Source organism: Erigeron canadensis, chromosome 3 (genome assembly GCF_010389155.1).
Source record: "Erigeron canadensis isolate Cc75 chromosome 3, C_canadensis_v1, whole genome shotgun sequence".
Taxonomy (NCBI): domain Eukaryota; kingdom Viridiplantae; phylum Streptophyta; class Magnoliopsida; order Asterales; family Asteraceae; genus Erigeron; species Erigeron canadensis.
The window spans coordinates 37,668,289-37,683,932 of NC_057763.1; the positions used below are offsets into that span (position 1 = coordinate 37,668,289).

General features: G+C 33.0%; 2 protein-coding genes across 2 annotated transcripts; one reads left to right on the forward strand and one right to left on the reverse strand.

The window, feature by feature from the left end:
* Positions 1-115: 115 nt before the first annotated feature.
* LOC122593799 (vesicle-associated membrane protein 722) lies at positions 116-4,764 on the forward strand. The gene is made up of 5 exons (XM_043766250.1): positions 116-468; positions 2,874-3,015; positions 3,105-3,225; positions 3,358-3,420; positions 4,428-4,764. Exons 1-5 carry the CDS (start codon positions 279-281, stop codon positions 4,575-4,577), a joined length of 666 nt encoding a protein of 221 aa, XP_043622185.1. The 5' UTR covers positions 116-278; the 3' UTR covers positions 4,578-4,764.
* A 402-nt stretch (positions 4,765-5,166) lies between these two features.
* On the reverse strand, positions 5,167-8,153 carry LOC122593003 (pantoate--beta-alanine ligase). Its single transcript, XM_043765335.1, has 4 exons — positions 7,472-8,153; positions 6,866-6,979; positions 6,040-6,171; positions 5,167-5,471 (listed from the first exon to the last, which is right to left on the reverse strand). Exons 1-4 carry the CDS (start codon positions 8,039-8,041, stop codon positions 5,352-5,354), a joined length of 936 nt encoding a protein of 311 aa, XP_043621270.1. The 5' UTR covers positions 8,042-8,153; the 3' UTR covers positions 5,167-5,351.
* Between the last annotated feature and the right edge of the window lie 7,491 nt (positions 8,154-15,644).

Below are 15,644 nucleotides of genomic sequence, written 5' to 3' on the forward strand. Positions count from 1 at the left end.
ATGTGGATGTGAAAATTCAAAACACGGACACCGCGTGGCATTTCCGTAATTTCCCGGAATCTACTCAACCACAGCGTCAACAAAAACCCCCCTTCTTTTTCTTTCATCCAAATCCAATTTTTTTTCCCCACTTTCTCTCTCTAAAACCCCCCCTTCAAATCTCTCTCTCATTAACATTCTCACCGTCACGCACCCTCCGTTCCATTAAATCTCAACAACACGCGCCGCCGCCGCCGTAGTGTTTTACAGTGACCGGAAAACGAAATCATTAGCTAACAATGGGACAACAGTCGTTGATCTACAGTTTTGTAGCTAGAGGAACTGTGGTTTTAGCTGAATATACGGAATTCACCGGTAATTTCACTTTAATTGCTGGTCAATGTCTCCAGAAGCTTCCGGCGACTAACAACAAGTTCACGTACAACTGCGATGGCCATACGTTTAACTACCTTGTTGAAGAAGGATTCAGTGAGTCCGATCTGATCTATTTTTATCATCATTTATGATTCAATATATATACATATATTTGTATATGTATATTTCATTATGTTATTCTTATACGTACTTATATTTTGTTACTTGATGCCTAGTTAAATTTACATCTATGCTTATGTATGTGTTATATATGTATGTGTGTGTGTGTGTGATTTTGCGTGTTTATATATATATATATATATATATATATATATATATATATATATATATTTACACACGTGCTGGATCTCATTTTAATTTTTTAAAGTGATCATGCTAGTTGGAAATAATAATATAATGAGCTGGAAACTTAGTTTATTTGATTGTTTATATCATTATATATGTTGTCATATAGTATATCGATGCTGTTTTGGATACCTATATATTCTTACCGGATCAATAGGTTTTATAAATGACCTCCAAGGTGGCCTTGTGGTTCTCATCCTGAACCTCTCTACAAGAGGTCTTAGGTTCGAATCACGTTAGGTACAAAACTAGAGGTGGACAAGGACAGGTTCGGAAATAGGTCATGTACAAGTGAGTAAAAAAGATTCGCCTTCCCCGGGTAACCTGAATGGGGAAAACTTGCTCCGTTCAACAGTTTATTGATAGGTTTAGTTAGTGATTTATGTATATCGATGCTTATATGTGCTTGTTTTGAATTGTGTTTCATGATTATTTTTGTAGACTATGATGATCCTGTTGGTTTAATTTGATCGTTGCTATAAAAATTATATAACTAATGGCAATGAGTATTTAACTAGTGTTACGGATTAAGTTTGGATCTTAGGTGCATGTGTGGCAGTTACTTCGGTTAAACTCTGAATCTGAATCTAGCACGTACATAGTTTCTTAGCTAGCTAGCTTTAAATGTAAGGTTTCATAGCATGTGCTCCCTGAAGATATTAATTGTGAATCATAATGTCTAGATTTGGTTAATCTTAGAGGTAAAGGTTAACACTTGTCTTTATTTGCAGACAATGAAACTTAAGCCTAAAGATAAACATTAATATTGGCCGGATAGTATTTTGTTTCATCCATGATAGTCTGAGGAAGTGGGCCCCTCGTCTTTAATATTTATGGTAAATGTCATTTGAGCAGAGAAATGATACTTAGGCCCGAAGATAGACCTTTTAATAGAATAGGCCGACACTATCTGTCATTCATGATAGTACGAGGCAGTGAGCCCTCTTTTCTAGAGTTTATAGATAGATGACTAGTATCATTTGATCTATCTTTAGGAACTATCTTGTTTGTTTTTAAACATTTGAGCTTTATCTGTTGTAAGAAATTACAGCTTTCTAACTTTTAGTTCCCTGTACGCTGTGAAAGTGATGCTATATTTTTTTCAAAGCATTTTCATTTGCAGGCAATGCCAATTAGCCAAATGCTGTTATGTAATTTATTTGTAAGGTATATGATGTATAACATCTAGAAGATATTTGTACTGCTGTAACTTACTATCTTGTATTGGCAATAAGTTTCTGAATTTTGAGTTGGCTAGTGTTTGTTTTTAATGATGATTGTTTTAGTGTTCTAGAACATTTTTTTTTTAATAACGGCTAATACCTTATTTGACACTTCCTTAATGACTTTTTCTGTGTGTAATAGTCATGCTGTAACCTGTGTGATTATAAATGTATAAAACAGCCATTTGTCGGCTTCAAAGCTTCATATTAACAGAGCTGTTATGAGACATATGTAATTGCTTATTGATAAGTGCATCGTTATTGTAGTTTGAGCCTATATGTATTGGAAATTGATGTACTTGTTCAGTAAGTGAGCTATTTTTGATAGTTTGATAGCTTAACAATATAAGTATATAGATATGGTGGAAGTGTGGATCCTTATATCTTGTTATTTTTTTAAGTTATTTGCAGTCACATTCAATAGTAAATGGCTTTATCATATAGTTCAAAAGCATTATATATGGTGGAAGTGTGGATCCTTATATCTTGTTATTTTTTTAAGTTATTTGCAGTCACATTCAATAGTAAATGGCTTTATCATATAGTTCAAAAGCATTATATACTGTTATTCCTTGTGCATATATAAACCTGTAAGTGTTAACCACTTGATGCCTGGTTTAGTGGAATCACTTGACTAAGAGTATGTGCTTGAGGGATGAGAGCATTGGATATATCAGACTTCAGATATATTTGAATGGGTCTTATGTCATGGGCATGTTTATTTGAAGAGCAAGTGATGTATCTTTCTTGTTTTACTTACATATCTGGGATCTGCACTTTTGAAGTTTTAATTAACCTTGCAGCTAATTTCTTTGGACATACATTATCTCTTCTTTGTGTTCGTTGTTTGACTTATGTTCTAAGATTCGAGCAATCTTCTTGATTCTCTCCATCTCAATTTAACTAACATCATCTTCTCTGTGTATGAAGCATACTGTGTTGTTGCGGTTGAATCCGTTGGTAGACAGATTCCCATTGCTTTTCTTGAGCGCATCAAGGAGGACTTTACCAAGAAATATGGTGGTGGGAAAGCTGCAACAGCTACTGCCAACAGTCTCAACAAAGAATTTGGGTATACTTGTACTCCCATTTTGCATTTTCTTTTACATACGTATAGTATTAGACTTTTAGTTATATTTACTCTTTTTTTTATATTATCAGCTCCAAGCTGAAGGAACAGATGCAGTATTGTGTGGATCATCCAGAAGAGATCAGTAAGCTTTCAAAGGTGAAAGCTCAGGTTTCAGAAGTCAAAGGGGTCATGATGGAAAACATTGAGAAGGTAAGGCTTGATAGTTACATCTGTCAAATGATTTGAAACGCACATTCCTTTATGCACTTGGCATGTCAAATTTATATAGGACATGAAGTTGTTGTACCATTTTGTAAGTTATTGTTTGAGTATGTATTGTAGGTTCTTGATCGTGGCGAGAAGATTGAGATTCTGGTGAATAAAACAGAGAACCTTCGCGATCAGGTTAGCCGTTAGTATATTCATACTTGTTTCTCTAAAAATGAAGAAATCCACATGCTTGTGCTTATAGCATAGACACTCATTTTTCCCAAAAGTTGTTGTCCGTATAAAGCAATAAGTTTCATTTTTTTAAAAAAAGTGATGTACTTAAAGATTATCTTTACACCAAGAATATCTATCTATAAATGGAATTGCATGTTTATCTAAATATGAAGAAAAATCACATGGTTGCACATGCGAACACGCTTTCCCCTCAAATTGTGCATACAGTAATAATCTAAAGCAGTGACTTTCAACTTATAGATGCATATTTTCTTTTTTAACACTTCTTCTACCAAAATCTTGTTTGAGACCGATGTACCATTTAAAATACATCCGTGTCTAATTTATTTCTCTAAGGCAAGGCAACTCATAATCTGTACTTGTATATCTTGTCTTTAAAATAAACTGCACTTTTTTATAGATTAGGTACAAAAGATCCATTTGTTAGAACCTGTATGCATTTTTTTTCCCTTTTTCTTTTAGGATGTCATGTTGCATAAATGAAAAATGAATTATTTTCAAGTTCTCTTTCTTTGTCAAGTTTGAAAGGGAGGTGATATTAATGCATTCTTTTTTGATATATATCTACCACTGTATACAACATATATATAACAGATAGTACAAGTTAGTATTACATGATTGTGGTGGAAATATCAAAATACATGGTACGAATATCACTTCCCATTTTTAAAATAGCTCTTTCCAATTAGGTGGTAGTTGGTGGGATGAAATATGTATTATTTGTGTCATGATCAGTTTAAACACATCTGTAGTTTGAAGAATGCAACTTAACACAAACAAGTAAATCACAAAACTCAACACGATAAACACAACAAACACTGTTCCAATTTGAGTCGGATGACATCTAATATAGAACATAAGCTGTAAAAAGAGTGAAACTCGTTTGCTTTGTGTGATAGTAATGCGGGAACGCATTGGATTAAGATGGTTTTGATGGTATGTTGCAGGCACAAGATTTTAGGACACAGGGGACTCAGATGAGAAGGAAGATGTGGTTGCAAAATATGAAGATAAAGTTGATCGTCCTGGGAATCATTATCGCCTTGATTCTGATCATAGTTCTATCTGTTTGTGGCGGCTTCAACTGTGGCAAGTGATGCTTGTTCATGAATTAGAAAACACTGTTCCTACGATGATTGGTTATTTCATTATATTTTTTTCTTTACTAATATATTTCTTCTTTTTGTCTGGATGGAATTTTTCATGAATTATAATATTTTGAGATGTTTGTATAGCTTGTAGCTGTATGTACTTTTTGGTATACATATCAGGAACACTTTTGAATTTTGATTGCTGTTTGGTCAAATTGCATTTTTTCTTTGCTGAGAATAGTTGTGGTCTTGTGGATAGTGTGCGTATGCAAGTTAGTGGTATCATTGTTAGTTCCAAGTTTTGTCTATATATGCACAAAAGTAATCTTTTTGCTCATTCTTGATGACTCTAACTTTATGATATTAAATGAAGAGTGATTTAGGATTAATACATGTAAGTATGTAACTTTGACCTTAAACAAAGTGGCTTCTGAAAATACACAATCTGTGTTCAAGTTCAATTGTTCAAAGCAGCATTATGTTAGGTGATGTGTGTCCCTTTGTTACAAAACCAAAAGTAGATTTGTTGAATAGTGTGAGCATGAGCTACTTTGATAAAATTGAACAACTCATTATATTGCATTCGTCAAATCAATAAAGCAAAATCTTTAACCGTTTAACACTAGAAACTTTAAAGCATTTTCACACACACAGCTGCTGATGGCATTATTAAAGCCAGTTTTACAATCTTGTAGTCAACGGCTTTCACTGCCAACGCCAAGACCACCAATATGACAAAACAAATAGCTGGGTGGGTGTACAAATGTAATGTTGTGACTACTATGATACATCAATTTCGATGTTGTCTATCAACCTCACCTTCCCAAACCATGCAGCAACACATATAACTACCCCACTCTTAATCTGTTCAACTGATTCTAGACTTTCTTGATCCACAATCTGCACTCCAAACACGAAAGATAACTCCATGATTCATCAAATGCCATCAGTCCAACATAACCACAAGAAGCATAGAATTACACTGAACAAAGTACTGTGTGCAGCTTCTTAAGCAAATTAAGAGATAAGCAGGGCCTTACAATATCAAGTAAATGCATAAAGACATCATATTAAACTTAAAAGAACATGATCAAAATAAATTAAGGGTTTCATACTACACTGTTTTGGTACAATTAAATTTTTTGCATGACAACTTTTTCATGGCCGACAAGAAAAATATACCTTGATGTTAAGAAAAAGTGAAAAACTGATTGAGAAACATCTAGTAATCTAATAAATGAACTGATTGAGAATTTGTAAAGTATTCAGTTTGACAACTAAAATGTACTTAAAGGAGTTAGGCACATATAATATCTTGGTCGTATCCTTATGCCCTAAGCAACTAATACCGATGGGGATTGTTAATACATCAATCCATGAAACTTAGTGTCAATTCATAGGTTTATTTTGTGTTTACAAAATTTAGATGCATTGGTTTTATCACATGAAGGTACTCTCAATGTCTCACCTCAACATAATCAATTTTGCCACCTGCTGCTTCTATACTTTCAATCACTGATCTTCTCAATTCACTGCAAATACTTTTGCCATTTTTGGCAGCCAATTTGGCTTCGAATAAAGACCTGCTTATTGACAATGCCTGCAATGTTTCGAAGAAATTCGTTTAACAATTCATAAATCACATTACAAGTTTAAATGATTATACAACCACAATACAAACTAGTGCAAAATACAACAAACTAATTAGAGATATTTGTAAACAAATATGGTTCTTTAAGGAAAGATCAACCTATAAAACTTTATTCAATTACTGTAATTGTTTTTTTGTTGGAAATAAACTTTCATTCTTGTAAATAAGACAGAAGACGTGACCATTTGAAAGAATTGGCATCCTTGGGCAAATCTGGAATAGTTATGCGAAGAAAGAACCATCATGCTACACAAATCTTTTTTCCAAAACTGAACATTCTTACATAGTGTGGCGTTTCTTTTACATACTAAAGTTATTTTTGGTTCTAATGAATAAGCCAGATATGACAGTTCAATGAGTCTTTAAATCGGCCTTTCCAGTCGACAACAATAAATTTGGTACCTAGTTATCTCCAGTTTCATGCTTCATTTCTCATGTAGCGTCAACTAGCTAGGGCCTACCGGTCCTATTCATTCAGGAACCATCTATAGTCTTGCACTCATTTATAGAAATTTTATTCTGATCAAGTGAGTTTCATTTCATCTTTTTTGTAGAATCCAATATAAGGACCCATCTTTCAATTTCTTATGGGGACCAGATAATAGAAATATTATACGACTGAAAATGAATTGGACCCACAAACCTGTTCCCTCTCTTGTGGTGAAAGATGCACGTTGCGAGAGCTCATTGCCAAGCCATCTTCATCTCGCATCAACTCGGAACCAATCACTTTAACACCAAAATCAAGATCTCGAACCTACTAGCACATTGTTCATAATGAGATCACTTTTTTGGTCATATATCCATCCATAACAACGATCAGATTTGTCTAATCAAATTGAGGCATGACTTCTAAAATCATCTTCATACCATGGTTGACATCACACACATATAAGTGATCAACTTTTTCGGAATCATATCCTATTGTTTTTTGCAAATAAATAACTGTTCTCCAAATAAATGAATCAGAAAGGAAAATTTGGATCAGAGCATGTATATGAGAAAGTCACTCACACTGAAACCTCATATCTAACAACAAGTTATCGCATAATATAATCATAATTCACAACAATTTGAGCTTCAAACAAACGAAAATCAGAAAGAAATTCAATAAGTTAGTAGTCCACCCACACTCAACAACACATTTCTAAACACAATCTAAACCAAAGTATCAACATAATTAACAACCAAACCTTCAAACATACAATGATACAAATAAGGAAATCAAAAAACCCGAAAACTAACTTACCATTCGTTGAATAACTCGCCACTGCTGGTAATCTTTCTTCCCAAAAATCGCAACATCAGGTTCAACAATATTAAACAACTTAGCAACAATAGTAGCCACACCTCTAAAAAACACAGGCCTACTCATCCCACACATACCCTTTTCAAGAGTTTCAACTCTAATCCAAGTTTCATGCTTTACACCTTCACCTTCCAAAAAAGACACAATCTTTCCATCTTTTTCACTATTTTTAACCACCCCTTTTTCACTTTCACCATAATCATACAAATTTCTTGGACTAAAAACAACATCAACACCACCAAATGACTTCAATTTTTCGATATCGCCTAAAATATCAGATGGGTATGTTGAAAGATCTTCAGTTTGTGAAAACTGACCTGGGTTTACATAGATTGAGACTACTATGTGTTGTGTGTGTTTTTGGGCTTGTTTGATTAAAGAAAGATGGCCTTGATGAAGATAGCCCATTGTTGGTACAAACCCAATTGTTTTTCCTTGTGATCTTATGTTTCTTGACCAATTTCTCATTTCTTGTTTGTTTGTTATGATTTGTGGTTCTTGGTTTGACATTTTGTTGATTAGGGAATTAGGGATTTGGTGTCAGATGATAATGGCGGCGGTGACAATGTGAGGGAAGTTAAATTCGGTTGAAAATGGCGGGCGGTGTGATATTCATTTGATGTTTGATGGGTTCGGATTTTGTTACAAGTTCATTCCCTTTCTTTTTTCTTTTCACTAGCCCGGTGTCCGCACATTACGGCGGTTTTATGGTGATCGCATATGAAACATGAAAGAAAAACAAAAAAAAAGACACCGATGGGGATTTGATTCTGGCGTCGGCGGCATCAGAAAGACACCGGTGAGTTTTTTGTTTGCGTGGATATGTATTTCTAGGATGTGTGGTTTTTTTTTTTGCGTGAAAGGGTAAGTTTGAAACTTTAAAAATAAAGTAGGGATATTTTGGGAACAAAATTAATGCCTGAATTTCTTAAACTCAGTCATTTTTATAAGGAAATATGGGATTATAGATATGCACAATTTTTGGTTTTCTCCTATGGTGTACTTTTTTTTTTTTTTTTTTCATATGCACAATTTTTGGTGTTCTCCTATGTTGTACAGTAATAAAATAAAACTCTTATGTTTGAAATAGGAGGATTTGAACAAAAAATTATCAGTTCGTGGGATAGATTCAAAAATTGACGAGTATTTAAACAGCTTTGAGTTTCCGATAACATAAAATTTTTATTCAAAATTTACAACCACATTTGACATTCTTGTGAACATTAATATATCACAAAAATTGTTAACATATCTTTACCAAAGTCGTATAAACTTACTAGCCTTGTACCCGTAAGATGCAGTGAGACATTAGAAAAAAACGTTGGTTAAGTAGTGGTACCGTGTTATTACGTGAATGTATGATTCAACTCAAGTGTTTCTTAGTCCGGCTGAAAGTGCAAACCGCCGTTGTAATTTTAGAGCGAGCTTTTTTTTTATGTTGTGTAACACCCGTCATTTTAAAAACCTGGATTTCAAAAACTTTGTCAAACGGCGTTTAAAAAGTAGCGGAAAAGGATCACTTTAAAACTGCTCCATCCGTAACCGGATGATACCTTTATAAAATGGTGTTACTGACGTGCATCATCAAAACAATATAATGAAATCCAAATTATGGCACCAACATAAATGCCATCATTAATACGTGTTCATAAATCATGAACGAAAGTAGCCAAGACATAAGGCTAAAAGGGGAAGTCTAAGCATTCAACAAACTATGTTAGTCTTCTTTATTGCATCTACCAATCTAACCGAGCTAATCCTTTCCTAGCTCAAACCTGCTTATCCTGAAGGACACAACATTTTCATAAAAGCAAGTGTTAGCTAATAAAATTAGCTAAGTAAGATACACACATTTAAATAAAACGTTCTTCATTTTACTTTCATAAAACTTCGTCATATCTTACTTATCAAAACATGATCATATTACACTTCATTCACAACTATCATAGATCAACCCATACTTCCCTTTTCCCACATTGCATCACATTTCATTTCATATCAACATATACATCATATTATCATATACCCACATCTTAATGAGTATCTTATATCATATCAACATAGACTTACCACTTAAACGTAACTTCATATCATATCTTGGCATATCACGCATAAACTTGTCACACGTATTCATATTAGCACATATTCTCACGTCACATGGTGGTCTCACAAAGTAAAGCACATATACTTCTTCCACACATATCTTATTATCATCTTAATCAGCTTAAACGACTTCATCTTACGTCGTACATATCACACATAAACATATCGCACATATATGCATAGCACATGTAGGACATATACTCCTAATTGTGCCTATGCATCGTTCTTATCACACGTCTCAACACATCTTATTAAATCCCACGTCACCTTGTAATCCCACGTCTTAAATTACATGTACATCTTTCTCACATATTCACATATCTATCTTAATCGACTTATCACACGTCTCAACACATCTTATTAAATCCCACGTCACCTTGTAATCCCACGTCTTAAATTACATGTACATCTTTCTCACATATTCATATATCTATCTTAATCGACTTATTCTCACGTCTTACATCTTTACATATTACGCACTAGCTTTACAACTAGCATGATTTCCCATGTCTTACGCACTAGCATTACAACTAGCACGATTTCCCACGTCTTACGCACTAGCATTACATCTAGCACGATTTCTCACGTCTTACGCACTAGCATTACAACTAGTACGGGTTAAGCTTAACACTTCCCACGTCAATCTCACGTATTTAGCTATAGCATTTCCCCCGTATTTATCTTTCTTACTTTTACGAACTAACACTAAGGCTAGAACGATTTTCCACATTTCACACTTTACTTTAACATTAGGTATATTCATTACCTATGTAATCCCACATCTACTTTAACGTTTAACCCCACTAACGTGCACAACTCATAGCAATTCCCACGTGTATCTAGTGAACTAGACATGTCATACTTAAGTCCCACATACAAACCATCACATATAAACATTAAGGCATATCAACGACATTATCAACAATACATATCTTAAACATATCATAGCAACGTCATTATAAGCATCATACTTCATATGCACATATATACTTCTACTTTAAACGTCATCATATCAACATAAATCATTTCAACATGCATATATTACCACATAACCTCCCGCATAACCCGGAAAACCCAACACACATAAGATAATCCGATTAAGAGGTTATTTATAGAAAACCACATTTTGTTGTGCCTCCAGCGTGACAAAGTTATGTATCTTACCTCGTTGAAGAGCGCAATAAATGATAACGTAAGTTATCGAGCTTTGCATGTATTCCGACTACCTATAACCATTAAGCGACATAATTAGCTAATGAAATATCCACTTACTTATGGTCATAACTCAGGTATAGATACCTATAAATATGACCCATGACAAAACTTGATGCATCGGAGGTTCGATTAATGCTTTAGAGCTTACATAACTCGACGAAACTCGACATTCATTCACTAAACTAACCTTTCTAAAAACTTGACATCATCATCATCTTTTAAAATAACTATCATTAGAAAGTAGACTCTCTCACGATTCCGTGGATAGCTTATTTGTCAAAAACAGAGTTACGGTTCAAAAGTTATGGTCGTTTAGAAATGTTAACAAAATCAATCCCTAACGGGAGTTATGAATATTTGTAACGAGAGTTACAGTGGAGGTGTTATCGCAATTACCCAGCTAACGGGAGTTACACAACCGTAACGGGAGTCACGACGACCAGACGTGAAAAACAAGTCCAAAACCTAACCAAACACATCCCAAACGACTTTAACACATCTCCAGGTCTTATGGACATCAAATACACTTAAAATAAGACCTTAATGACTCATTGAAAACACCAATTGATCCCTGAATCAATTGCATAAATGAATCCCTCTTTTTGATCATCAAAACGACCCGAAACCACAACGTTTGATTCAAAAACACGAGTGAACACACATGGATCTAATTAAACACCTGGGATTCACTTATTTACATATAAACAACATTATTAAACATTAAAGTTTGCATCTTGACATAGTTAATCAACTCTATTAATGATTTTTCTCACGAAAACGCCATTTTTAACCGAAAACATCAACTTCCAACAACCCCAACCCTCATGGTCGAATCTACAGGGACAAAACCTACTTTAAAACTTAATCAACAATCAATTGATGATATCATACCTGTAGGGTTAATCAACGGATTGAAAACCAAGCAAAAACCCTTCCGAAATCCCCCGAAATCGACGATAACTTGAAGATTTAACTTAGTTTTTGTGTGAAATACTTTTCTAGGGTTTTGATATGTTTCTCCAGCCTTTAGGTCGTCCAATAGGACATATATATACTGGGGAAACTTTAAAAACTTTACATCTAGGCCCTCGTACTTCGTTAAAACTCGTTTCGGCCTTTTACGACTCGTTTAACGCAACCGTGAACACTTAACAACTCTTATATCTTACCGGGAACACTAATTGACTTCATAAAGCATTATCAACATTAATTTCATTACTTTAAATCACTTTAACACATATCTCATGTTAATCATTTAATTAACATAAGCACATATAAAGCACATAGTTTTCAATGGTCGCTGACGGAAAGTTAACGGTCAACGTCAAAAAGTTTTTTTCATTTTTGGTTTCTTCAAGTAGGTTCAACGCATTTAGACTACAATAACGAACTATATCAACACAACAATTGAAGCCCCCTAGAGCGGTCAGCGCCATGTGACATCTGTCACCAAAACTGGTAATTTATTATAGTCTCTAACTTACATTCCAAATTTCTTGACTAGTCAATATGCCTATATAGTATAACAAGCATAGAAATGTGGTGATCATTTCCAATATGGGATTTCTATTACTTGAATTTCAATAGTTTAGGATTGAGATATTTGATCTTCCTAAATGTAGATGACTATAACTATCCCCGTAATTTCTAGACTTGTAGTTGTTAGTCATATTTATTTCTAGACATTGATAAATTAGTATACGCTATTTAGTAGTGAACGAAATCAATAATTATAAAAATAATATATAATTAGTATAAATAGTAAGATGGTAATAGTAATAGTAAAATATCATATGTTTAGTAAAAAATTTTAGTCATATATATATTACAACAATTTATGGTGAACAAGGAATTTTAATTCCATTAGAATTCTTATGATGCATTAAGTCTAATCATAAACTAACTAAAACACTTATCTCCATATATATATATATATATATATATATATATATATATATATAATAACTATACCCTAAACAAAACAAAAAATAAAAAATAAAAAAAATATACAAACTCTTTGATTTCTCCTGCCGTCGAACAACACCAACAAAGCTCCATCACAAAACACAAAAGAATCTTGATCACTTTGTCAAAGAATTTTGGTGAGTTTAAATCATTTGCATTATTATTATAAAGATCTCCTATATAAGTTTATAGTTTAGATTCTTATAGATTATATTTTCTTTATTATTTTGTAAGGTACCTTAAGAAGATCATCAATCTTGGGGTAAAATCACTTGTCTTCTCTTTTCATATATATTAGTCTTTTTAATTATTAATATATATATAAGCATATATTTTTTTATTTTTTTATTAATTTTTATTTATAAGTAACCTATTTGATGAGTATATATTATGGCAAATTTATAATAATGAATGAAAGGGTTTTTTAGGGTTAAATCAAAAGCTTGAAGTATAAATCATATTAATGTTAAAAGTTTAAGTATTTAATGAAGCATAATAATTAATGTAATAAAAGAAATCCAATTATGAAGGCATGAAAATCATAATAACAGATTTAATTAGGTGTTGGAAAGATTTGAAAGTTTATATATAAATATTAGTTGTAGTAGTCTTTAAAACAGTAAGTTTGGGTTATTTCAGAATCTGGACAGATTCGTTTTGTTAACTTTGAAAGGTCGTATCTTGGTCATGGGAGATGGTTAAGTCACGTTTTTGGTGTCTAAAATTAAGTTCAGGAAGTCTACCTTCTGGTGGAAGCGGTTTCGTGTCAAAATATGAAGTTTAAGGTTGTCAAACGAATTTTATAACAAAACTGCGCAAAGCTGAGTTTTCCGAACAGATTTTGGTCGACTTCAAATAGTCATATCTTGGTCGATTTTATGAACTGGACAATTATTTTTCTCCAGAAATTTTTTTGAGATGTTAACATTGTACAGTAAAAAAATTGGATTTTTTTGAATCTTCAAAGGCCCTTAACTTTTATAAAACTTTTCTGTGTGCGAACAGTGATTTTTCTGACTAGTCTGTAATCATTGAATTTTTAAAAATAGTTAACGTGCCAAATAAATTATGTAAAAATTCATGTAAGTATATAACACTCTAAGGTAACAGTAGTTAAGATTTGGAATCTTGAATCATTCGTTTCATCCTAATAAAAAATAGATAAAATTACCAAAAATTTCAGTTAATATGAACTTGTAGAATTTAATCTTAAATCAGTAAAACAAATATTATATATTAAGTTATGTGACTTGTAACTTAATAATATATGACAAATCAGTTTTGAATATTTTGAAAGTAGCCATATGTGTATTTCATCAAATACGGGTTATAATGGACGGTTCTTGACCATGTCCATAATTGTAACTTGTTCATATTTATATGTTGTGTAGATTCTAGCGACCTTGTTGGATTTGCATAACTACTTGCTTGTTGAGGTGAGTTTCGTGGCCCCTTTTTATTTTATTTCTTTGGGGGAAAATGATACTCAAAACACTTTTTATTTCTTTACTAGCTGTGCCAAAACTAGTTTGTTTATTGGACATATACGTGTACTTATGAAATGTGTATGTTAGCTTGCTTGTGTTGATTTCTATGATGCAATAGATGTCTGTTGATATCTATTGAAGACTATTGGATAACTATCGACCAACTTTATACTCCAGCTGGTAGTTGTTGGTATTTAATGTGTGATTGAGTTGTTGGCAGGAGTGATGAGGATTTTGTTGTTGGATAACTATGATGGCATTGATCATTATTTAGTATGCTACTACATGTTTATATTTACGCTATTGTCCAAAACTTGATATATCATGCACAGCAAACTCATTTGTATTCCTTTAAACCTACGAACTCACCAACATTATGTTGACATTTTCGAGCATTCATTTTCAGGTAATAACAATGCTTAAGAAGATTGAGCTTATGGACTTTAGGAAGACCAATAAAGAGATCCTTCATGGACTCCTAGATTGCATGTGAAACGTTGAACGCTATTTGCAATTATTACTTCTTTGCTATTTGAGGCGTGCTGCCTAGACTTTCCGTTTATGGAATTTACATTTATTTGAATTCCATTTAGTATGACTCTATTATAAAGTCCATGTGCCATTGCTATATCTTTTAGTCATATCCTACGATTCCGCCTAAGGTGGGGTGTGACACGCCACGTGGCACGTGACACTGTTCATTGGCCTCGCCTTTAATGAGATTACAATTACAATATAATATATGACAATTATAAAACAAAAGTATGGATTGGTGGAGTGGTTTGTGTGCTAGGCTTTGGGGGTGGAGGTTGGCAGTTCGACCCCCCCCCCCCTAACACAATTCTTTTACTTTTTTTTTTGTTTTCTTATATTTTTGATTAATGCCAAGGCTAATGAATAGTGACTCTTTTGTCTTTTTCTTCATTCTTAATATAAATATAATATATGACAATTATAAAACAAAAGTATGGATTGGTGGAGTGGTTTGTGTGTTAGGCTTTGGGGGTGGAGGTTGGCAGTTTGAAACTCTCCCCTTCCCCCATAACACAATTCTTTTACTTTTTTTTTTTTATTTTCTTATATATTGAGGTTTTATAAAATTATCCCTTTGTTTTTATCCTATTTATTTTTCACCCCCTCTTTTTTTTTTCTCTTGCATTTTTTTGGTTTTTATCATTTCATGTTTTTTAAGTTTTATTATATATATTTCGTTTATATATTTTTGTGTTTTTGTAATGTTTTTACATTTAACAATTGCATCATATTTGTAACTTTTCATTTTGTGTTTTATATTTTCTTTTTTACTTTTTTAACCATTTCTTTTGTCTTTTCTATTTTTACCA